This window comes from Mus musculus, chromosome 4 (assembly GCF_000001635.26).
Source record: "Mus musculus strain C57BL/6J chromosome 4, GRCm38.p6 C57BL/6J".
NCBI lineage: Eukaryota > Metazoa > Chordata > Mammalia > Rodentia > Muridae > Mus > Mus musculus.
In genome coordinates, this window is record NC_000070.6 from 73726186 (window position 1) to 73750763 (window position 24578).

Genomic DNA, 24578 nt, shown 5'->3' on the forward strand with positions numbered 1-24578 from the left:
TTACTATGACACAATTACCAAATGGAATGTGGGAAGAAAAGAATTTATTTTAGCTTATAGTTCCACACACCAGTTCATCATGGGATTCAGAACAGAACCTGGAGGCAGAAACAAAACCAGATGCAATGGAGGGATGTAGCTTATTGGCTTTCTTTTCATGGCTTGCTCAGCCTGCTCTTTTATATAACCCAGGACCAAATGCCCTGAGATGGTAGCACCCATATGGGCACCAAGTCAATTATTAATGAAGGACATGCCCCAGAGTTTTGTCCACAGATCAATCTGATGGGAGTCTTGTCTCCATTAAGGTTTCCTCTTCTCAAATAGCAACAGCTTATGTCAAGCTGACAAAAACCTAACTAGAACACACACTAAACAAAAACAGTAAATCAGGAAGATAGTACTGTCATGTCTAAGAACATCAGAAGAACTGACATGCACATATACAAGTCTTCTAATGACTTTTACTGTAATGCACATGCCAAAATGCTACATATTCTCCACATGACTGCTGTCTTCTAATAATTACAAAGGGAACAATTCTGACAGTGATTCCAACTGGTATGATAAGCAATTTGAGATTTTGATTTTCTCTATTTGATCAGGGAAATGTCCTAATATATAGTTAGTTAGATTAATAACCATTGCTATTACTGTTGTGTTTATATTTTGGTTTCAAGAGATGATTCTATTAGTCAATTATTACCTTTCTTGGTGCTATTTTGAGGAAAGTTTAAAAATACTGCAACTATATCTCATCACCTCATTTGTTTGGTAGAAACGTATTTAGACAATGTTCACAATGAACATGCAAAATTATTAGATTTTAAAATAAACACATGAACTGCTTTCCTTACTGTCTTAGTCAGGGTTTCTATTCCTGCACAAACATCATGACCAAGAAGCAAGTTGGGGAGGAAAGGATTTGTTCGGCTTACACTTCCATGCTGCTGTTCATCACCAAAGGAAGTCGGGACTGGAACTCAAACAGGTCAGGGAGCAGGAGCTGATTCAGAGGCCATGGAAGGATGTTACTTACTGGCTTGCTTCCCCTGGCTTGCTCAGCCTGCTCTCTTATAGAACCAAGACTACCAGCCCAGAGATGGTCCCACCCACAAGGGGCCTTTCCCCCTTGATCACTAGTTGAGAAAATGCCTTACAGCTGGATCTCATGGAGGCATTTCCTCACCTGAAGCTCCTTTCTCTGTGGTAACTCCAGCGGTGTCAAGTTGACACAAAACTAGCCAGTACACTTATGACTGACAGAGCTATGTTCAGCAGCAGATATTTTAACTGAGTGCTATAATGAAGGAATTTGACATATCCACTAAGTAAGTGAAAATTTGATTTGAACTGAGATGTCTAAACACAACAAAACTTTACCGTGCAAGATGGAGAACAGCTTCCACCACGTTGGAGCCATCTTTGGCACTTGTTTCACAGAATAATGCCCCATAGGTCTGTAGAAAAGAAGCACACACAGTCCAGTGAAGGCTTTGATAAAATTTTCTGAAACTTGTTATTTCACTAAAAACATTTTTTAAGCCAAGCATGATGGCATACACCTTAACTACCAGCACTTGAGAGGCAAAGGCAGCCTGATCTAGGGTTTCAAGGCTACCCTGGTCTTCAGATAGAGTTTCAAGACTGCCAGTGCTACACAGAAAAATAACTTATTTTGAAAAAATGACAGTCAATGTGTCTGTGTGTATTATGTATGTATGCATGTATGTGTGTGCGTGTGTGTGTTTCTATCAAGATTGCTAAAAGTAACAGCTAAGAAAAGTAAGCCTCAGAGTTTCAAGACTCATAAACAACAAACAACACAAGATCACTCTGACATGTAGTAGAACATGCCTAGAATACCAGTACTAGAAAGGTAGAAGCAGATATTCATTCAAATTCAACCTGACATATAAGACCCTCTCATGAACAAACAAATAAGCAAATGACAAATAAAAAGTCTACACATAGTTATTTTAGGAATAGTTCCTAATCATGAGATTTCTATTTTATATTAAAAACAAAACAAAATTTCATTTTGAGGATGTTTCTTTATAATAGTCAAGCACATATATTTCCTTCAAATAATTTGAGACAGATGAAAACGACTGTTTAAGGTAGCCACTCAGGAATTACATAAATATCAAAAGAGTGTTTGCAGTATTAGATCAGTTGTAACTACTAAGATTACCTTGACTACATAGTAATATCTGGTCTCAATGAGGAGGAAAAGAATGTGTCTGCTTGGTGCACTGGCTAAGGCTTCCTCCTTCATACTCTCAGCCTCTCCTACCAGAGCTCCTACGTTGCTGAAGTGAAATGTTCCCATCCATACACAACTCCCAGTGGTTGCCGAGGTATAGCTGCTTATGTTACTCCTCTGCTTATAACCTTTAAATGACTCTTTTTTCTTATTAAATTATTTTTATTTATTTACAAATGTTGCCCCCTTCTGGGTCCTCCCTCCCTGAGTTCTTCACCCTATCCCCCCTCCCCTTTGCTTCTGAGAGGGTGCTTAGATAATATTCAAGCGCAACAGGACACTGCTTGAGTTGAGATAATCTTCCAGTTTTACCTTAGATCATATTCTTTAGCTCATAAATCTCTGCTCTAGTGGCCTAAATCCCCATTGATCTCAGAACACTCATGCCTGCCCTTCTGATAGCTAACTTGCCCTTATCTCACTTAAACTATTTTTGGTTTGATTCTTTGGTAATCGTTAAGTTGTTTCTAATTCTGGAAAGTATCTATCAGGTCTTCCTGTCATAAAACCTTACAATATTTTGTACTTGAAGCAATTCCAACAGTTATTTTTGTATGGTATTGTAAATCAAGATCAAGACAAATTCTTTTAATAAAGGGCAATTAGAGATAAAACAGCCTTGGATGAAGATTCGATATTAACACAAAATTCAAGGGAAAGATTTGGCAACTACTCTGTAGCACCTAGAGAGAAAAGCTGGCAATAAAAAAAGGTTCACCAGGTTTATTAAGCAAACTGACAGGATAATCTATACAATTCACAAATGCATATGTAGTAGAAACAGCACTGGTGATGGTTATGTATGACAGGGGTGACAGGAAGAAGCAAAGTAAATCTGGAGAATGACAGGGTGAAGTAAGAGGATGCATAAGGGAGCAAGTTGAAAACTCAGACTGGAGCTAGGAGAGGCCAAGCATAGATCCTAGGTCTGAAAAAGACTAAGTGAAAAACCCCTGGTGTGTGAACCAAAAATGTAAGATCACATTGAGAACAAAAGGAATAGACTTCGTAGATTGCTCCTGAGAGTAAAATTTGCAGGTAGAGGATTGTCTCATGGATGAGGGCTGTTTCCAACAAGTGCAATAAACAAGATGAGAAATGCCTCCAGTACAGTGAAGTACATACAGTAAGATCTGTGTCCAAAACTGCTAATGACACAGGATAAAGAGCTTCTCCAACACAATGAACTACATAGATGAAAAGTACTTTCTCAAACATAAGGAACTGGAGAGGAGAGGATGGCTGAACTCAGTGAAGTACACATGTTTGAACTGTTCCTAAAACAGCCACCTACACAATGTGCAACACAGTGAATGACTCAAGGTGAAAACTATCACCAACAAAGTATAAGGCATAGGGTTAAAGATTGTATTCAGCACAGTGAAATATATAAGAGTAAAGGTTTTATCCAAAACAATGAACTACATAGGCATGAGGACTGTTTCCAACATGGTATACAACACAGGGAGAGGAATTTCTCAGCACAGTCGAGCTACTACAGGTAAGGACTGCCTCCATCAAAGTGTAATACACTGGGGTGAGGACTGGGTCTAACATTGAGCTACACAGTGTGATGAATTTGTCGAACATGGCATCATACACAGGGTAATAACTGTATTCAGCACAACATTATTCTAAAGGAACTATCTGCAGCACAGTGAAATACAGTGATAACTGTTTCCAACACAGTGAACTACACAGACCAACAAGAATCTCTAGTACAGTGAGCAACACTTAGTCAGGACTGTTTCTAACATAGCATGAAGAGATAAATATGGGTAAGACCTATCTCCAACATAGTGTAATAAACAGTAGAACTGTCTCCAAAAAGTGAACTACACTGTATGACAATTATCCCCAACACACTGGATTATACAAAGTAAAGGCTGACTCCAACACAGTGAACTATGCCTGGTGAGGACAGTCTCCAACCCACTGGACTACATATACAATGTAGGGTAACTCCACTATAGTAAACACATAATGTGATGACTGTCTCCAACACAGTCAACTACACATGCTGAGAACTGACTCCAGAGCAGTCAGATACACAGGATAACTGTTTCTAGACTGTCACCTATACACAGACAACACACACACACACACAGTGAAGGAAGACTCCAATATAATGCAATACAGAATAGTCGGGTAGTGTGAGCTTTGATTTGTTCAGGTATGTGTGTGTGTGTATGTGTGTGTGTGTTTGAGTCTGTAATGAAGTTTTTCCCATAGTATTGATCTCCTGTGACTAGTTTTTATGTTTGTTACATTTAGCTTTCATTTACTATTATCTAATACACAATTCTTTACCTTCTCCTAATTATTTGCCCCTATGGGCTCTTTGTTTTGATAAAGTAGTGCATATCATCATCAAATCACATTTTCATCAGGCAACCTTGTTTGGTTCTATTTCACAGCTTCCTACTATGATACAACAGCCCAGATCTTTCAACAATGATAGCAATAACAGGATAACAATGCATACATTAGCATTCAGAGTAGGAGTGTACCTCATTCTCTGTACAAATCCAGAGGTGCAAACAATTTTAGATAATTCCTACTAAGGACAATTCTTAGAGAAAAGAACTAAGCCTTCACATTGCTTTCCATCAGCAAAGATACTGCTACACTTCTATCACTGGGAAGACAATTCTCTGCAGCCAATCATACTTCTAAAAATAACTTCGTTTTCAACAGGATTTCTGTACTAGAGATAGATTCCCACAGCCAGCAGCATCTATCAAGAAAAGTGGGAAACATTTTGTCTGGTCTTCACAAAATCCAAACACGAGGAAAACAGTGATGGGGTCATCTGATCTTCATGTGAGTACCTAATTACTGTTAAGCAGAATGAGAGAAATCTATTGACAGGAAGGTCAAATGTCCTATCAAAGTACAGGTTTTCAAAGGCTGAAGTGTTTGGCCCCTCATTCTGAAAACTGAGCTCATTTTGGACAAGTCCCAAATCTTACCATGGCCAGTTTTTCTCCAAGATATGCTGATATACACTTTTGATTCTCTGCATTATCAACATCACGAAGATCAGCCTTGTTTCCTACTAACATGATAGGAATAGTTCTGTGGGTTCCATCCTACCAGGAAAGAAAAGAAGTAGAAATACATCAAACACTGAACCAATTATGGTAGGGTGCTATAACAATGGTACCAGTAGCTGTCACTGTCCAATTGTCTCAAGGTGCCAAATTTACTATTCATAATCATTTTCAGTTATAGAACAAAATTGATAGCTATTTTCATTGTATGTGTCTTAGTGCTCATTTAAACATTAAATTGCTTAAAGTCAAGAATATGTTTAAAACTCAACATGCTTTGAAGCATAATCACCCTACTTCCCCATTTATAACTGAATTATGAAATTCAGCCAGGTGAAATAAGAATATGTAAAGCTGATGATTTGGGTCCAAAGTGACTATATTGCCCCACATAGGAAATATTCCATTCCTGGATAATAGGAACGGTAAATGATATGAGAAGAATCAGCTGTACAATCAACAGTGCACAGTGCAAAATAATCACTTGATGACCCGATGGCATGACCACAGAATTCTGTTCAGGTGGGATGTCCACAGAATGTAGGTGACAATGTCTCCTTAAAACAATGGTCACTCCACATCAACAGTTTTATCCCATGGACAAAGTGTAGATAATTCTTCATATATCCTAGAATAAAACTGGGTTCAAGGTTTCACACACACTACTCTAATTTACAACAAAGCAAAATATTCCTAGCTATCAATCCTCTTAAGTCAGAGATTCCAAAAACACTCAGTCACTATGTGCAGACTTCCACATGATAACAGAATCCTTACAGGAGCCAGAGGCTCACATCTGGAGGTGAAGACCTCATAGGGCATATTTCATCTTGTCATGTTACAATATAATTATATGACAGAACAGAAACACAAGTTTCAGGTTCACAGCTAGGATAAGCAGTAGTCCTACCACAAACACATGGGAATTAAACTGACATGCTTAAATGGCAGGCTCACTCAGTCTGGTATGGTCCTCATACAGGATCAGACATAGGCCAAACAAAAGACTGTGCTTGATTTTGTATCTTTGACTTCTGACATATACAAGTATTTCATGCAAAAGGCAGCAAAGAGTACATGGCCCTCCTCCACACTTATTGCTCCACATGTTCAGATGCTCATGAACTATCTTCTTTGGTGATCTCCTCAGAATTCACAGTGAAGACAATTAGTCACACTAGCCAAAGAGCTATATCTAAATGAGATTCTAACTTCTTAGAAACAGAATGTAGTGCCCCTTCAAGTACGGACTTAAACACTGCTTACTCTGTAATGGCCACTTGGTCTTGCTGCCTCATCACAGTCCTGGACTCTATCCTCTTTACTCTTCTGTCCCTTTAACCCCTGTCCCTTCTTGTTTTGCCATTTCTTTACTATATTTTTATTTTAGCCAGCTGTCTTTACCATGTCTGCCACTAGTAATGGTGCCCCCCCCCTTTTAACCTAATTAATAGGGACTGTTATAATTTCAATGTTTCACCTTAGAACAGGCCTCTGGGAAGGCTTTTTTTTGCCATCCTTTTTCTACATGGAGATCCAAATGCAGTGTGACACCTGCCTTATCTGTCATAAAAACTCTACGAGCGCATCCTTCTCAGATCCCATGAGAAAGTGATATGAATGGCTGAAAATTTCACTTATAATAAGCAAATCGTTGCCTCACTTAAAGAAAGGACATTTTCCTCATTGGCTGCCCTGGCCTTTTGAACTGCGATTTTCTGAGCATGTTCTTCAGCATATACAAAGCCAGAAAACAGAGACTAAGTCCCAAATATTAATGATAAGATGATTGTCAGAGTACTCTGTGCTCTAGCCCACTGTGTTCTCTTCAATAGCAGGAAGCTCTCTTGCTCACACCTTAAGCTTCCTTTAGTTTCATCAAGGCAACTGCTATTCATTTGTAACTCACTCTTGTCCTTTACCAAAGTAATGGACAATGTTGAGTCAAAAGGTTTTGAGTTCCATTCATTCCATCTCTATATAATACTATTAAGAACAAAAGCAATTGCCATATATTTTCTATGCCTCAGGGTTCCCATAAGTAAAATTTGCTTATTTCTGTCTTATTTTTTTAAGATGTTGTAGAAATAATATAATATATAGATAATTTTATCAAGTAAAATATTACAGAAATGAGAGTAACTTCAACTGAATTTATAGTGACTGATGCTCTGTTAGAATAAAGGTCATACTTATGTTTCACCTCCAAGAATTATTCCAGTCACACAATACCTCTTCCATTAATTCTGTAGTCAAAGAAGAGACTATTAATCCACAGGCACACTTGAGATCAGACAGCTCTTATCTTTAGCCACTTAATTTAATATGTTTAAAATGCAGGTGATGTACTTATTTAGGAAGTTGTATTTACTACTCATTTATATTTTCAAGCTAGGACCCTTTTGTTTATACGCTTGTTAGTAACATTTCTTAGTATACGTCCTATTTTTAAAAATTCTCCCTGTGGTTATGAAAGGTACTTAAGTGGAGACATAGTCATCTCAACACTGAAGTCCCCCAATGTCCATTTATATTTCTAACATATCTGTGATGTCTGAAAATCCCATATCACAACTAAAACAAGGTCAGCTTTCAATCTTAGCCCTTGTTAACACCCCAGTGCCATCTCAGCTGCTTATAAAATTCCTGCCATACTGTGCATCCAATTCTACTATTTTCATGTTTGTAAAAGTTGCCTTCTTAGCTACCTGTGTTTCCAATTGTTTATACAAGGTTTCTATATTTTATTTAGCAAAGAGCTCAGAAGCTGTTTTCAGAAGCTACTTGAAGAAGTATCTTCAACTTCGGAAAAGTCCCTGGGAGGAGATAAGGCTGCAGAGGTCACTAGCGCCTAATCATCCGGCACAAAGCTGGATCTCTTGACAGCTCATGCCTCCCTTGAATAGGTTTCTATCTCTTCGTTATACTCCTTACCTCAACCATATCCACCCATTCTCGGACGTTAAGAAAGCTTTTCTCACAAGTAACATCGTATAGCAGTAAGACACCATCTGCTTTTCGGAAGTAAGACTTGGCGATACTCCTAAATCTGGAAAAGACAAAACACAGTCTCATTGCCATCCCTCCACCTCATCGTTCCTGTTCACTTCTGCTCTACTATGCCTTTGGATTTTATTTTCTATAACCTATTCCAATGAATAAAGCCTTAGTAATAAACACTACTGATAAACTTCATTAAGAGCGCTGAAGAAGCCTATCCTTTGTCCAGACAATCCCAAGAATGTCTCCCAACCCCAAACTTTAGCCACAACAATGGTAGAGCATAATGAAAACAAAATTCAACCCCAGGAACCAGCTACCAGACAGATGGAACACCAAAACTGCTCAAAATGAGGCAGAGAGAGACTGAAAGAGAAATCCGATATTGAGCAATATGACCTTCATATGCACACGTGTACATGTGTTTATATGTATACCCCAAAATACAAATGGTAGAACTTCTAGATGCTGGATAATAGTGTTCTGAGAGAACTAGAGTGGGTTTTGTGTTTGTTTTGTTTGTTACATGAAAGGAGATCATTTATTAAGGGGCAGATAGAGAGGAACCTGGGTATAAGTTGCATCATGTCTGTAACCTATCTCCAAATGGCTAAAAAAGGGAAAAGCAATGCGGTGAAATCTGTAGTGACCAAGAGCAGGAATCAGTTCACTATGTTCATCACTAAAGCTTTGTACTATGAATAGAGCATGGCACAGACACAGGAATCTCAAACATTCATTGCATACTTGAATAAATTTTGACCCACAGAGAACAAGAGAAGATTAAAACTTTTGCTTCATACTTCTGGTTATGGGCAAAAATGTTAAGCTGTGGAATCACCAGAGTGTGTCACTTATCTGGTATTATTACTCCCTTCAATCAAGGATATTTAACAGAGTCTCTTCAACCATCATTTGCTGCTTCAAAAATAAGGACCCTGCATTCAGAAATGCTGTCTCCTCTCCACAGTGAAGTGTGATGTCCAAATGAAACATCATCTCAGTGAAGTTCAAACGCCCTATTCTCATACAAATGACACATAAATATGAAAGAAGATATTGAGAAGATGAGCCTTATTATTACATATACACCTTATAGTTATAAATACAATATCTTAACACACAGTAATATATTGCAAATAATAATAGTATAGCCAACCCTATGAGGCTTGCCTTTGTATTTTTTTATTCCAAAACATTATGAAAAGCACTTGCCTCTCTTGCCCAGCTGTATCCCAGAGCTGAAGAACTGTTTGTTCACCATCCACAATCAGAGTTTTCATTTGGAAATCAACTCCTGAAACAGAAAGACAGGTAATTCTCTAAGCTTGTGACTTAGATGACAGGAAAGCTAAAGCCAAAGTAAAAAGAAATACACTTGGTTTTCAAAGACTGAGGTTCAAATAACTTAGATCACATGTGTGCAAATATAGATGCTCTATCTGAAGCGAGGCTGATTCAATGAAGGGATGGCTCTATAAAATAGAGAAAGCACAGTTCTTTTTTCCAAAATGAATAAAGCAAAACCCATATGTATGCATGCAACACTATGTATCTGTATGCACGTACAGATATATGTTATATGTGTTCTCTTTGTATATTTTAAGTATATGCATGCATATAACATTGTATATATATGTATATATACATATATACATGTATACATAAATATATATGCGTGTATATATATGTATATATATGTGTATGTATATATATATACACACATATATATATGTACATTTACATGGATGCTCATATGTGACCACTAGATACATAGAAACATATATATTTATATACATATGTATGCAGGTGGCTGTATACATCACACACATACATATGTATGTCAGGATCTCTAGCAACCAGAGCAATTTTAGTTCCTTTATGAATTAAAATGAGGTGGATTTTTCAGTTTTATTATGTCAGAGTTTATCAGAGAATTATAAATTTACAAATGTGCCCAATGTGATGAGGTCAACCAATTTGTTTCATCATTTCTCATTGTCTAAATAACTCTTCCAATGAAAAAAAGCAAATGATAATGTGTTTCAAACCCCTTCTACTGATTATTACTTGAATTTGAAAACAATGATACTAACATTTTCATTTTTTATTAGTTCCTCATGTAGCTTTGGTACCAGGATAATAGTGGTAAAAAGAATTGGGAAATGCTCCTTCAGTTTCTATTTTGCAGAATAATTTGAACAGTATCTGTGCTAGTTCTTTAAAGATCTGATAGAATTCTTTGCTTAATCCACATGGCCCTGCACTGTTTGTGCTTGGGAGATTATAATTACTGCTACTATTTCTCTAAGTGCTATAGGCAGGCCTTGTTAAATTGTTTATTTCATCTTGATTTAACTATGGTAGGTTATATATATGAAAATATTCATTCATTTCTTTTATGCTTTTCCAGTTTGATGAAATACAGATTTTTATTTTATTTATACTTTCTAAATTTTAAAATATTTATTTATTTTTAATTTATTTGCATTATATATATATGCATATATATAATTTATAGATATGTATATATATCTATATTCTTAACCTGTTGGCCATGACTCCTTTGGGAGTCAAATGACCCTTTCACAGGATCATACATCAAATATGCTGCTTACCAGATATTTACATTACAATTCATAACAGAAGCAACATTACATTTAAGAAGTAACAAGGAAAATAAATGTAACGATTGCAGTCACCACAACATGGTCAACTGTGTTAAAAAGTTGCAGCATTAAGAAAGTTGAGAGCCACTGATGTAGAAGAATGATAATAGGTCCAAACTATCACCCAGTTCAAAATGCAGACAGAAATGAATTAAGGAGATTAACACAAGACCAGATACCTCAAATAGATAGGCGAGTAAGTGGGAAATAAGGTTGAACTCACTGACACAGGAAAGGACTTTCTGAACAATATGTCAATAAAACAGTCATTATGACCAACAATTAATAAACAGGGCCTCATAAAAAAGCTTCTGTACTGCAAGAATACTATCATTTTAACCCACACAATGATAAAAAATCCTTACCAGTGATATGTCTGATAGAGGATTAAAATCTAGAATATATAAAGAGTAAAAAAAAAAGTGAACATCAAGAAAGTAACCCAATTAAAATACAGGATACAGAATGAAGTTAAGAGTTCTCAAAAGATGAAGCACTTATCTATAGGATGGAACACAGGGCGCCTGATGTAGGAGCTAGAGAAAGTACCCAAGAGCTGAAGAGTTCTGCAACCCTATAGGTGGAACAACAATATGAATTAATCAGTATCCCCCAGAACTTGTGTCTCTAGCTGCATATGTAGCAGAAGATGGCCTAATTGGCCATCATTGGGAAGAGAGGACCCTTGGTCTAGCAAACTTTATATGCCCTAGTACAGGGGAAAGCCAGGGCCAAGAAATGGAAGTGAGTGGGTAGGGTAGCAGGGTGGGGGGAGGGTATAGGGGACTTTTGGGATAGCATTTGAAATGTAAATGAAGAAAATATCCAACTTAAAAAAAGAAGAAAAAAAGATGAAGCACAAAAATGGCTGAGAACATTTAAAAGACATGTCTAATATCTTTGGTCATCTGGAAATAGTAAAAAAAGAACTACTTTGTGAATTCATCTTACTCAGTCAGAATCATAAAGATAAAAAAAAAATAAATGACAGAGCTATTATTGGTGAGGTTACAGGGAAAGGGGAACACTCATTCATTCTTGTAGGAGTACAAATTTGTATGGCCATTATGAAAAATCAGTGTAGTAGTTCCACAGGAAGCTGGGACTAGATCTACCTCAAGATACAGCTATAACGTTGTTAGGCACATAACAAAAACACTGTCCATCCTACTACAGAGATACTTGCTCATCCATGATCTTTACTGCTCTAATCATAAGAGTAGAAATTATAATAGAAATTGGAAACAGGCCAGATGTCTATCAACCGAGAGATAGATAATAAAAATGACATAATGTATATACTGGAATATTCCTTAACTGTTATAAAAAGTGAATTTATTAAATTCATAGGCAAATAGTTAGAGCTATAAAAAGATGATCCTGAGTGAGCTAACCCAGCCCACTCTCAATATATTCCACATTTCCCCTTATATGCCTATTAGCTCTTATTATTTTAACATGCTATAAAAAGGCAATAAAATGACTCCTAATGACACACTGCTACACCAGAAAATAAGTGTTTATGCTACACTCATCAGGGATGATTATTCTTAGAGTACATAAGAATTAACACAGAGACTTACAACTGGACAAGGTACAAGTGAAAGATTTTGGAGCACTCAGTCCTTAAAGAGATCAATGCTCAGTCATCTATGTGGAAGAGGTGGCAAAAAAAAAATTCTAAGAGCCAGATTGGATGGATGACTGAAAGGAGTCTGTGTCTTGCAAAGACAACAGGACTGATGAACATATGAAATGGCAGACTATGTTAGAATGAATGGGATCTGCACAAGCAAGATGAGATCCCAGGACTGAGGAAAATTGGACAAGGGGTCCTACTCCTAACAATGAAGATATATGCAATTGATACCCTATTGGCAGAAGAAAAATCCTTTTTCTACAATGTCATGTTACTGGGTATATTAACCACACACTAGGGCAGGCCCCATGCCCAGGTATAGTAAACCAACACAATTGAACTCCATGGTTTACGTGGAAGGAGCTTTTTGGTTTGGCTTGCTATCTTTCTCTTTCTTTCTTCTTTCTTTCTTTCTTTCTTTCTTTCTTTCTTTCTTTCTTTCTTTTGTCTTATTTCTTCTTTGTTTTGATTTTTTTCTTTCCTTATATCCTTCTTTCTTTTTTAATGTGTATTTTGTTTTTGAAAGAGAGAGAAATGAAGTTGGGTAGGCAAGGATATGGGAGTACCTGGGAGATAAGTGGGTGAGCCAGCATGGTCGAAACCTATTGTGTACAGCCATCATTGGGAAGAGAGGCCCCTTGGTCTTGCAAATTTTATATGCCTCAGTACAGGGGAACACCAAGGCCAAGAAGTGTGAGTGGGTTGGTAGGGGAGTATGGGGGGGAGGGTATGGGGGACTTTTGGGGTAGCATTTGAAATGCAAATAAGGAAAATACCTAATTTTTAAAAACGGCTCAGAGAAAAAGAAAGAGAAGAGTGAAAAAAAACAAAGAAGGAAAAAAACAGAGAAAAATATGACTGCTTCAACTCATTTTCTTGTGGACACGTAGAGACAAACGCAAATACAGACTCAATGTTGACCTTAAACTCCAATTTGCCATGCTTATTACAAAGTTTTTAGCATAAAATCAAAGTGTCTGAAAGTTCTCCCTAGCTACCTATGGGAATATACACTTTTTCTGTATTTCATTTTTAAGATTCATTTTGTTCAACTTATTCTGACTGGTGTGAAAGTTTCTTAAAGCTACAGATTTATTCAGAGTTCTTCACTGTGTACCTTCGTCATTAAAATACCAGGCAGGCTATCCTCAAAAGGCTTGAGAAATGCATGGTGGATGAAATCATCTACTACATCTAAGCAGGGTTTGTGTTGATTCAACGGTCCACAGAGATTTACATCATGTCAGGTTTTTCTCAAGTTAGATCTTAATCAAAATAAAAGATTATTCTATGCACACATACACACCCAGGCTCTATATACATGAGTTCATACACAGGTATTTTGATCTGTGAATCTGTGTATGTGATACTGAAAGAAAGACAATCAAGCTGGAGATGCCAATTCTATGGTTATCAGGGTAAGTAAGAGCCGTACCTAGAGTTGCGCTTGTGTTCCCCTGAAACTCATTCTTGCAGAGACGCATGAGGAAGCTGGACTTTCCCACTGCGGCGTCGCCAGCCAGCACAATCTTGTAAGCCTTCTGAGATGTGACCTTGGAGGTGTTATCCACCATGTCTGTCTAGAAGGAAAGAGCCACACCAGGGATGACAGGGCCATTTATCCTCTTAAGTATCACAACATAAAGAAAAGAGGAGTGTTGGAAGCTACCTACCTGAAGTGAAAGAGCTGAGATGGGCTTTCTGGAGGAACTAAGAGTGCTGCCCTCACCAGCAGAGCCCTGGGGCTGCCAGTGTAAGACAGAGGCCACACTTTCAGAATCAAACGCTTCTTCATCCCTTATATCTGGAACCTGTCAAAAAAAAATCAACCATTAAAAACCAAATCTTTTACATCTATACATCACAAACCAAAGAAAAGTAACAGTATGTGGCTCGCTGAGTGTACTGCCAGTGTGGTTACTAAGCAGACTCCCTCTTCAAGGCAAACCTTTGAGATTCCTCTCTAGTACGCTAGGGGGAAAATCCGTTCTAATGAATAAGCTTCCTGTGTGTGACCTTAACAGCACAGGCTATGTGCTGTTAAGACCGAATTCCAGAAAACATGATGGAAGATTTTAGTCAAAGGAAGTCTTATAGCATCATGGCTTCTGGCTTACATCTGTGTCTGATGCATCGCCCCCAAGGCTCTCCTCTGTTCTGTGCAAAGTCTGAAATTCTCCCTGATGCTTGTAGTCCACCTCGGAGTCACACTCATTGTCTCTCAGAGTAGACAGACCGCTGTCAAAACAGCTTTCAGGCAGGCTGTCAACTTCATAATTCATCTTCTGCAGAGGGTCACAGAGAGCCAAAGAGTCACAATCCTCATCTGCATATGAAGAATGGAATGACCTTGTGATAAAAGAGGAGACAACTTTACCAAGGAGTTCACAATGCACAGGAGCACAGAGGGACAGGCTGACAACATTGTCATTTGCCAGGAGATACAGGACAGGGTGTTCCCTTAGCATTGGCAAAGGAAGTGTGCAAACTGCAATCAGTTCATTTTTCTCAGCTATCTACAATGACGAATGCCTTCAAATGGGAAATCTTATAAATGATACTCTTTGAAATTGGCTGATCTATTTCCTGATACAAAGAATGACTAGCCTGGACACAAATACAATGTAACACTACCATTTTTACTATAATACTGTTGTACTACATTCTGAATAGTTTGTTTACTTCTAGATTGTAACTCTTTTCTATTTTGTGTTATTTATGGTTTTTTTTTTTTAAAGACAAGGTGTTGGGAAATTTTTTCTTTGGGGTGAGTAAGGGTAATTAGGCAAAGCCTACCCTCATCCAATGTCCTGATAATAAAATAAAGTTCAATTTCACAAAAGTTCCCCCTAGAAAACCAATGTGTTTATTGTGCTTACTTACAGAGCGTGTGTGAGGGCTACTCACAGGAGCATGAGTGAGCCAGAAGGAGCTGCACTGGGAAGTGGAAGCCCATGTGGATAGCTGGAAAGTGGAAGCCCATGTGGATAGCTGGGAAGTGGAAGCCCATGTGGATAGCTTCCTCTCAGCTGTGCAGGTGGAGTACCTCTATTAGTCTTTCCCAATCAATATTTACTCTGATCTTCCCCAAGACTTCAATTAGTACAAAACTACATACAAGTGGTTTGGGATCAATGACTGAATATTTAGGTGAAGGTCTCATGACTCTCTATCCTCTTCTTCTATGACAGAAAATAGTCAATATCCTAAGCCTAGAGATTTTCTGCAAGCAAGCAGAGCTGTATATTAGCATAGAAAAAAAAGAGAGCACCCTGTTAACTTCACACATCAAACTATTTCCAAAGAAGGAAGATTTGCACAGGCCATGGTAGTTTGTAATGGGTTCAGAGTGAAGAGCAGGAGAGGATATGCTTGTCTTTGAGGTCCTGGTGATGCAATGAAGTCCCTGTCCTTTAGAACATACTGGAGAGGAACTCTCATTCCAGTACTAGACCTCATTGGTGGAATCATTCTTTCAAGAATAAATCCTAATGAGACTGTTGAAGTAATTTTGTTTTGTATGCTTCTTTCTACATCTTGCTCATAACTGCCCATAACTATTATTACAGAAAAAGCAGTACCAAATTTGCATTTTAAAACTGTACATTTCTAGTAACCTAATAATCACCTGCTTATAAGTAAAAAAAAAACTGTTCATTTTATAAGGTTAATGAATCAACAAAGAAAAATCAGGATCATGTTTTTACACAGGTAGACTGTAGTGAGAGACATATCCAGTGGCAGGGAAACCGTAAGCTGGCACCAGGTGTGGTAAAGCACTGCTATGGCTGTCACAAGACTGCATCTAAGGACAATCCCCACAGGACTGAGAAAAGAATGGAAAGCAGTATGAGTAGGGGAATCAAATCAGCATCCATGCTTGAATGAGATTCTCCAGTGACAGTTGTTTGGGGTCACTCCTAGTCCTGTAAGTAAGGCCTATAATCTCACTGGTTAATCAAGTTGAACTAGAATAGAACTATATCTTTAGCCTGTCTTTGATGCCCAAAACATCATGCAATATCAAGATGGCTAAGAACACGATTATTTATACTAAAAGTACTGCCCCAACACACAAAACAGGACAAAACTGTGTTTAACAGCTTCAAACACATGGGTAGCTTCAGTGTATACTATTGAGGTGTTGTCTTTTTACTGTCTATTGTAATGCTAAGTGTGCCCCCCCCCCCCAAGACCTGGAGTCTTCCAGTCCCTGGGACCCTGCTCCCAAGTTAATTCTGATTGGTAATTCTGAGAGCCAATAGCTGGGCAGAAGAGACATGGATGGAGATGATGTTTTATGGGCTTGTGAAAAAGAAGCCACCATGGAATATAAGAATGTGCAAGAGAAGAGAAAGGAGAACTGCCAAGGGTTAGCTGAGCAATAAAATAGGGCCTTGTTGGTTGTCAAATGGAGCGAAGAGCAGCCCAGATGAAACATAGTGAGTAATAACATGTGTTATGGATAGGAAGGTAGAGTCTAACAGTATGGAAGGTAGGCAGTTGCTCAACTATTGTGCTGCTTAAGGTATATTAAAATATAAAGGTTGTATGTGTGTTTTTCATCCAGGAACATAAATGGTAAAGGATGGGAAGAAACTCTGAGCAGGGAATTTTAAATATATTTACACAGTACACTTTTTGCCTTTTTTGTTTTTTTTATATTTTGATGTACCATACACTTAACTTGTAGCTAGCAACACAGGAAATATGTAGCCATGCACATACACATAGAAACACAGACACACAGACACACACACACACACACACACACAGACACACACACACACACACACACACACACAACTGTTTGTTATTTGATCCCTTAAAGGGCAAGTTAAATTCTAACATTTGGTACATCTCAATGATTCCTGAAATACTTAGTAACTCATAAACATAGCCACATTTTCTATTTATTTTGAATTTTAAACACTGACAGATCATGACAAAAAGCTCAGCACAATACACCATTCATAATGCAACAGCACAGGACGTGGTTCGAGGGAAGGCATGGATTGACATACACAAAATCTTTAAAAGCCTATGGAGAAAATTACTGTTGTCTACTAAATATATTTACTTACTGTTTTCTCCTTTTCCACATTTCTGGACAGTAATATAAGATTGTAATAAATATTAATTATTACTTAAATATATTCCTTTACTTTAGTTCAGTTCTGAGATAATTTGCCTTGCTTTTGACTTTGATCTGGAACTCAGAGAATAAAGAAACAGGTGCTACATACCTGTCATAGGCCAGTGGCTGAGAGGAATGATGATTAAATTTGGGACTGCTTCTAGAAATTGTATTCCCTGGAGATATGTTATTTATACGCTGTAATACACAAGTTGTTGTTAATATGTAGACATTTATCCAGGCAGATGTACTTATGCATACCTACACAATTTACCTCTCAATACACATAAAAAAACTATGACCCCACATGAACAAATGTGAACATGAAAACATCATTTTGAAAGTTCCAGGAAGCATAACAGACCTGGTCTCTCTTTCTCATCAGATCTCTCTGTTATATAGCTCTACGGCAGACTCCACAAAAGTCTGCTTGCTCTTTGAGTATGCCAGGGCATGACAGTACTACATCAGCTTCCTCAGATTTGTCTCTTCTGGAAGCAAAATCTGATTGATTTCCACATCCTAATATGACATTAAAGTCTCATTCCCAAAGCTGAGCCACAAAAATGAAATAAGAAGCTTCATTGTAAATGAAATCTGGGCAAACTTGTTTCTGCCAGGAAGGTTTAGAACCTCAAATCCAAAGCCCAGGGTCAAGTGCATGCTGTAGAGAACATCACTAGCCAGAATCATAGCTATGTCATCCTCATTGGCAACACTGATTTTAATGACCACGGTATTTTTCACATTTTCTTTTATTTGCTGTCATTCTCTGCAAACTAATCAACTCCTATATTATTAAAACCTCTAGAGAAAAAAGTCACACATTTGGCATCTTTCCCTTATTTCTTAGAACATTTAATTTAAGAATTTGGTTAACATCATCTCATTTCTTTATACAAATGGGCAGACCACATTTTTTTAATTTAAAAAACATTATCCTTCTACTTTATGTTAAGACTGTCTAACTTTAAGATCAACTTTGAAGTTATCCTAAAATATCACATGGTTTTCATGCCACAAAACACTTTAATAAGAGAAAGAACAGAATATCTTGTAAGAGGACACTGCATACCAAGGATCTGTTGAGCTTGCTGTAAGTGTTTTCCAGTGCACTCCTGAGGCCATCATTACTGTCATGCAGCTTCCGGTTAGCTGTTCTGTGTGGGAATAGGTAGTCAAATATACAGGAAGCACTGGGGGATCAATGTTTTCACTCTTTTTTAAAGGCAGTGACATTCAGATGTACAGATATGTCAAATTTCTTGTAATTTTCTCTTTCCCTTCAAACCCCAGAAACAAATACAAATTATAATGAATGAATGAATTAGTTTGCTTTCCTGACAATCTGGGAGCATTTTAAGAATAAATTTGGCCTTTGTTCTGGTTTGAACCTGCACCTGGATGGAGCAGACCTAGGGTGCTGACTTTGCACCCACTCCTAAAACACCCAGAAGAAGCTAAACCCCAAGGTGCTTTAACATGCCCAGAATCACAGGCCACAACATCTAGCTCAACACCAGGAGTAACCTGGGACTCCCAGGAACAAGGGATACAGGAACCCCCTCCCAGCTTGTAGCACGGGTTCCTTCCGGTTTGAACCTGCACCTGGAGAAGACCTTGGGTGCTGGGCTCTGCACCCACTCCTACAACACACAGAGGAAGTGGACATAGTACTACCTGAGGACCCAGCTATACTACTCCTGGGCATATATCCAAAAGATTTTTCAACATATAACAAGGACACATGCTTCACTATGTTCAAAGCAGCCTTATTTATAATAGCCAGAAGCTGGAAAGAACCCAGATGTCCCTCAACAGAGAAATGAATAAAAAAAAAAAATGTGGTACATCTACACAATGGAGAACTACTCAGCTATTTAAAAAAAAAAAAGATTTCATGAAATTTGCAGGCAAATGGATGAAACTTGAAAATATCCTGAGTGAGGTCACCAAAGATTACACATGGTATGTACTCACTAATAAAGTGGATATTAGCCAAAAAGAAGCTCAGAATACCCACGATGCTACTCATAGACCATATGAAATCCAAGAAGAAAGAAGATCACAACAAAGTGTGGATGCTACAGTACTACTCAGTAGAGGTAAGAGAGTTATTTCTGGGAGATAGAAGGAGAGAGGGATCTGGGAGGAAGAGAGGAATGAGAGTGAAATGGGGGGGCAGTTTAGATATGGGAGGACATGGGGAAAAGTACAGAGGGTCAGGAATTTGAAAGTAGGTGTGTATCAGTGAGGGATGGGTACTCAGTGTAGCCACTAGAAAATCCCAGGTGCCAGGGACCCAACAGGTTCTCAGGCCCCAAGAGGGAGGATTTTAACTGAAATACCCAACAAATGGAAGACAGAACTTGTTAGAGACCATATCCAGTGGATAGGCATGCCTCCCTACCCCCAGTTGAGGGGTGGGGCCACTCACTCAACTCAAAACACTAATCCAGAATTCCTCCTGTCAAAAGAAAATGCAGGAACAAAGATTGGAGCAGGAACTGAAGGAAAGGCCATCCAGAGACTGTCCCACCTAGGGATCCATCCCATCTGCTAACACCAAACCCAGACACACTATTGCTGATGCCAAGAAGTGCTTACTGACAGGAGCCAAGTATAGCTGTCCCCTGAAAGGCTCTGCCAGAGCCAGACCAATTCAGATGCAGATATACACAGCCAAATATTGGACTAAGCATGAGGACTCCATTAGGGAAGTTAGGGCAAGGACTGTACATGCTGAAGGGGTTTGCAACCTCATAGGGAGAACAACAATATCAACCAACCAGACGCCACCCCGCCCCTCAAAGCAGGGACTAAACCACCAACCAAAGAGTACCCATGCCTCCAGCTGGATATGTAGCAGAGGGCTGCCTTATCTGGCATCACTGGGAAGGAAGCCCCTTGGTCCTGTGGAAGCTTGATGACCTAGTATAGGGGGGTGCTAGGCTGCTGAGGCAGGAGTGGATGGGCTAGTGGGGTAGCACCCTCAAAGAGACAGTGGGGAGGACAGAGGGGATGAGGGCTTGTGGAGGGGAAAATGGGAAGGGGGATAACATTTGAAATGAAAATAAGTAAAATACCTAATTTTTTAAAAAGCATGAATTATACGGTTAAAAAATAGAATAAATTTGGTGGGCTGAGGCACTCACTCTTCCCTCTGATAACTCCTGTGTCAACAGGTTTCAAGCAGGTCTTTATTGTCCAGCTTTCATAGCTCAGGCCCAGGCCCAGATGCAGTGTGCCATAGAGCATGCTTGCTATTCCTACAACCCATCCTCTTCAAGCCCTGATAGGATATCTATATCAAGCTTGCACTTGGCTATTGATCTCAGACTAATTAAGAATTTAAATATGAACTTAGGAATCTCGCAGGATATAATGAAGGCTATTTAAAATCCACTTCCCTTGGCTAAAAAAATGAGGATCTCAGAGTCAATTCCCACAGGGTATCTAAGTTTCTTGTTTGTAGCCACTTCATCCTTTTTATCTTAGTTCTGTTATCTCTTCCACCAGGATACTTTACTGACCTTCCACCACTCTCTATGGGGGAAAATATACTTTCTTCTGTTGTATTCTTCTAAATTTGGTGCTATACATACATATGTGTGGATTGATCTATTGATATATATGTAGTATTTATTTCTATGAGTAGTCAGGTTCTATCTTCCTCCTCTACTAGACTTATGATATATATATATATATATATATATATATATATATATATGCGTATACAAATGTATATATATATGTATATATATATATATATATTCACTAATCTATCCCCAATTCCAGGGGTACGTCACCATAAAAGGTATTAAGTAAAAAGGCTATTGACTGAGTTAAGGAGTAAATGAACTCATAAGTCTCTATAACACATGACCTCTGTAGTTCCCACAGTTGAGATTTAATGATTACTAAATATTGGAGAAGAAAAATTTGTCCAGCCCAACATTATTTCATTTAGTAGATTGAAAACCAAAGAATAAACTGTATACGAGAACAAACTGGGGAACATCAAGGTTTCTTGAAGAAGACTCTCAGAGGATTAAAGTACTACAATTTATTGTGAATTTGACAACTTAGGATAGAATGTCTTAGGCAATAGTGTTTTAAACAGGAAAAAAAAAACTCCTAAGGGTATATATATATATATGTATATATATATATATATATATATATATATATAGAGAGAGAGAGAGAGAGAGAGAGAGAGGGAGGGAGAGAGAGAGAGAGGGCCGGCTATAGCCAGCATAACAGAGTAAGAAAATAATGACTAAACACTATCCTATGGCCACATTCACTCGTGGACCTGAGGAGCTCTACAGATACGCAGCAGGGCATGGAGGGTGAAGGGCACCTTCCTAACAGATATAACATGAACACATGACATATGCTTTTCTAACTTGCAGACTTTGAGAACAAGACTGCAGTGGAGTAATTCAGTTAGAGGTAAATGAGTCAGAAAGGGAAGTGACCATGCCAAATGTGCTGCAATGAGAAGACACAGTGACCTAGTGACCTAAACACTGGGCAAGGCAGCTTGTGTTACATGTTTCATTATCACAAATTGGCTAAAATGCGGTGAACATTTCATAGAAGAACTTACTGGAGGATTTCAATTTGCCTCTCAAGACTGCTTCGATCTTCTGTGTATTCTCGGATTATTTCCAGATCCCTGCAAAATTATATGTTATCTTTCAGTGATAAGAGAAGAGACAGCAGGTGTGATCATGGGGTGTGGGCAAACTCATCACTATCTTCCAATCCTCACGAGCTCTCGGGCTTCATTTATAGAAAACTGTCTATTTGCTACTGAGTTAAAGCCAGTTACATAGAGAAATTTCAGTTCCTTAGCCAAAATCTGGTCCCTATCAGAATACCTGTAAACTAGCCTACCAACTCTTTGTGTTTTAAAAGGTTCTTTCTTATTCAAACCAGTGTCTAATCATTTCACTTTCTTCAAGCCAGTTCTTCTCTGTGAGCTTGCTTCTTTTATTTTCCTCTTATCTAAGTCTCTAAGACTTTTTGTTTCTCCTATCTGTAAAGTGGAGATAATAAGGGTCCCTACAGGAGAGGATATTCTGTGGATGAAGTCATGAACACTAATAATGTGCCAAGGATGGTCCTGATAGGTGGCAATGCTACTTGCTACAGTTGATTTTGCTGTCACTGGATCCTCTTGTTGCTTGGCCAACACAGGCAGATCTTTTCTCTTGTATTCACCTCCTGTGTCTCCTGAACAAAGGCTGAACCAAGCCCTGGTATTGGTAATGGTATTACTGCTGGCCTTCTTCAGGGTACACTGCTTAACTTTTTGTTCTGCCTTTTCTAGCTGAACTTAAAATTTTTAAAGAGCAGTAGCAGATATTTCTTTTATTTCATATATACTGAACTCTTAACTCACACATCATTATCGCTAAGGATGCAGACAGAACACATAGAGTAAAGGTTGTACTAAAATGCCTTAATTCTGAAAGTTTGAAAATAAAAACAAACAAATGAATAAATAAATAAATAAATAAAACCTCTTTCCCCCAAAGTCCAAATTGATTCTTTCTATATGCATATAACTGTATCTCTCAAGTAAAAATATCTGTCTGATTATGAAGTTATATGTTGTTAATACCAATACCTCAGAACTAAAGCACTGAATAGTTAATGTCTCTCATTGTTGTTTTAGGCTACAATTCCTATCTGAAAAGCATTTTTAACACAGGCTTGTTTGTTTACAGTATTTTCCTCCCAAGGCCACTTAAAGCTAACATTTTTTAACACACACACACACATACACACACGAAGAAATCTGCCAGTAAAGGTAGCATCTTTACAAAGCAATATATATTCTCCAAAGTTAATGAATGGCCCTCTGTTATGGATAGTTTCATACCGTTCAGAATTCAGACTCTGGTCAGCATAATCACTTTTCAAAGCATCTAGTTCGCTCTGAAGGAAGGCTACGTTTGTCTGTGCTTCCAAAAGTTCTTTCTTGAGTTTTTGATTTTCCTAAAGCAAATAAATCACGAGGCACATTAGACTCAGGCTTTTCTTGCAGCTACAATGTGTATGCATAATATTGTACACTGTGTAGACTTTATCCTTGTAATATTCAAATGTTGATTTTTCTGCCCTCATATCTTATTTCAATCTGGACACAGCATTGCAAAAATCTCCTGTCTCAAGCTTGTGTAAACAATGCTTACCATTTATTCTCTGCCTTGTCATTAAAAGCTGATCATGCAATGGCTGGGCATAAAAAAGAATAGGGTGGGACTTCCATCAGCTAGGAAAGGGAAAGAGATGAAAGACAGATTGAGCCACAAGGAGAGCAAGAAGAGAGATCATAGAAAAACACATCTGAAGTCCAGAGAGCCAGAATACACTAAAATGATTGTATCTCCGGCTTTTTGGCTGGGAGGTAGCCAGATTAGCCTAAAGGATTAATATAGATCAATGACTGCCCAGGTATTTCGGCAAAGCTTAATTAAATATATATTGGTGACAGCCGGCCACCGTCCGGACCAGAGGACAGGTGTCCACCTGGCTTGGGAGGCGGCCTCAGCCTCAGCAGCAGCGGTTGCCATCTGGGTTCCAGGACTCCGCGGGACCTAGGGAATTAGTCTGAACAGGTTAGAGGGTCCGCCAGAGAACCAGACAGCTTCTGGGACAGGCGGAAGCACAGAGCCGCTGAGGCAGCACCCTTGACGGGCCGCAGACAGCCAGCCACCGTCCGGACCAGACTACAGGTGTCCGCCTGGCTTGGGAGGCGGCCTCAGCCTCAGCAGCAGCGGTCGCCATCTTGGTTCCAGGA

The 24578-nt window shown here is 38.5% G+C and overlaps 1 protein-coding gene across 5 annotated transcripts in view; it reads right to left on the reverse strand.

Moving 5' to 3' along the window:
• Rasef (RAS and EF hand domain containing) overlaps positions 1 to 24578 on the reverse strand; it is a 76660-nt gene that overhangs the window by 11609 nt on the left and 40473 nt on the right. For all 5 annotated transcript variants that reach the window (XM_006537926.4, XM_017320201.2, XM_011250042.1 and 2 more), the window contains 11 exons: positions 23658 to 23773; positions 22377 to 22445; positions 18840 to 18924; positions 17874 to 17962; positions 14745 to 14976; positions 14301 to 14438; positions 14063 to 14207; positions 9535 to 9616; positions 8254 to 8368; positions 5239 to 5358; positions 1384 to 1460 (listed from right to left, as the gene is read on the reverse strand). In XM_006537926.4, coding sequence (XP_006537989.1) covers positions 1384 to 1460; positions 5239 to 5358; positions 8254 to 8368; positions 9535 to 9616; positions 14063 to 14207; positions 14301 to 14438; positions 14745 to 14976; positions 17874 to 17962; positions 18840 to 18924; positions 22377 to 22445; positions 23658 to 23773 — 1268 coding nt within the window. The remainder of the gene's footprint in view (positions 1 to 1383; positions 1461 to 5238; positions 5359 to 8253; positions 8369 to 9534; positions 9617 to 14062; positions 14208 to 14300; positions 14439 to 14744; positions 14977 to 17873; positions 17963 to 18839; positions 18925 to 22376; positions 22446 to 23657; positions 23774 to 24578) is intronic.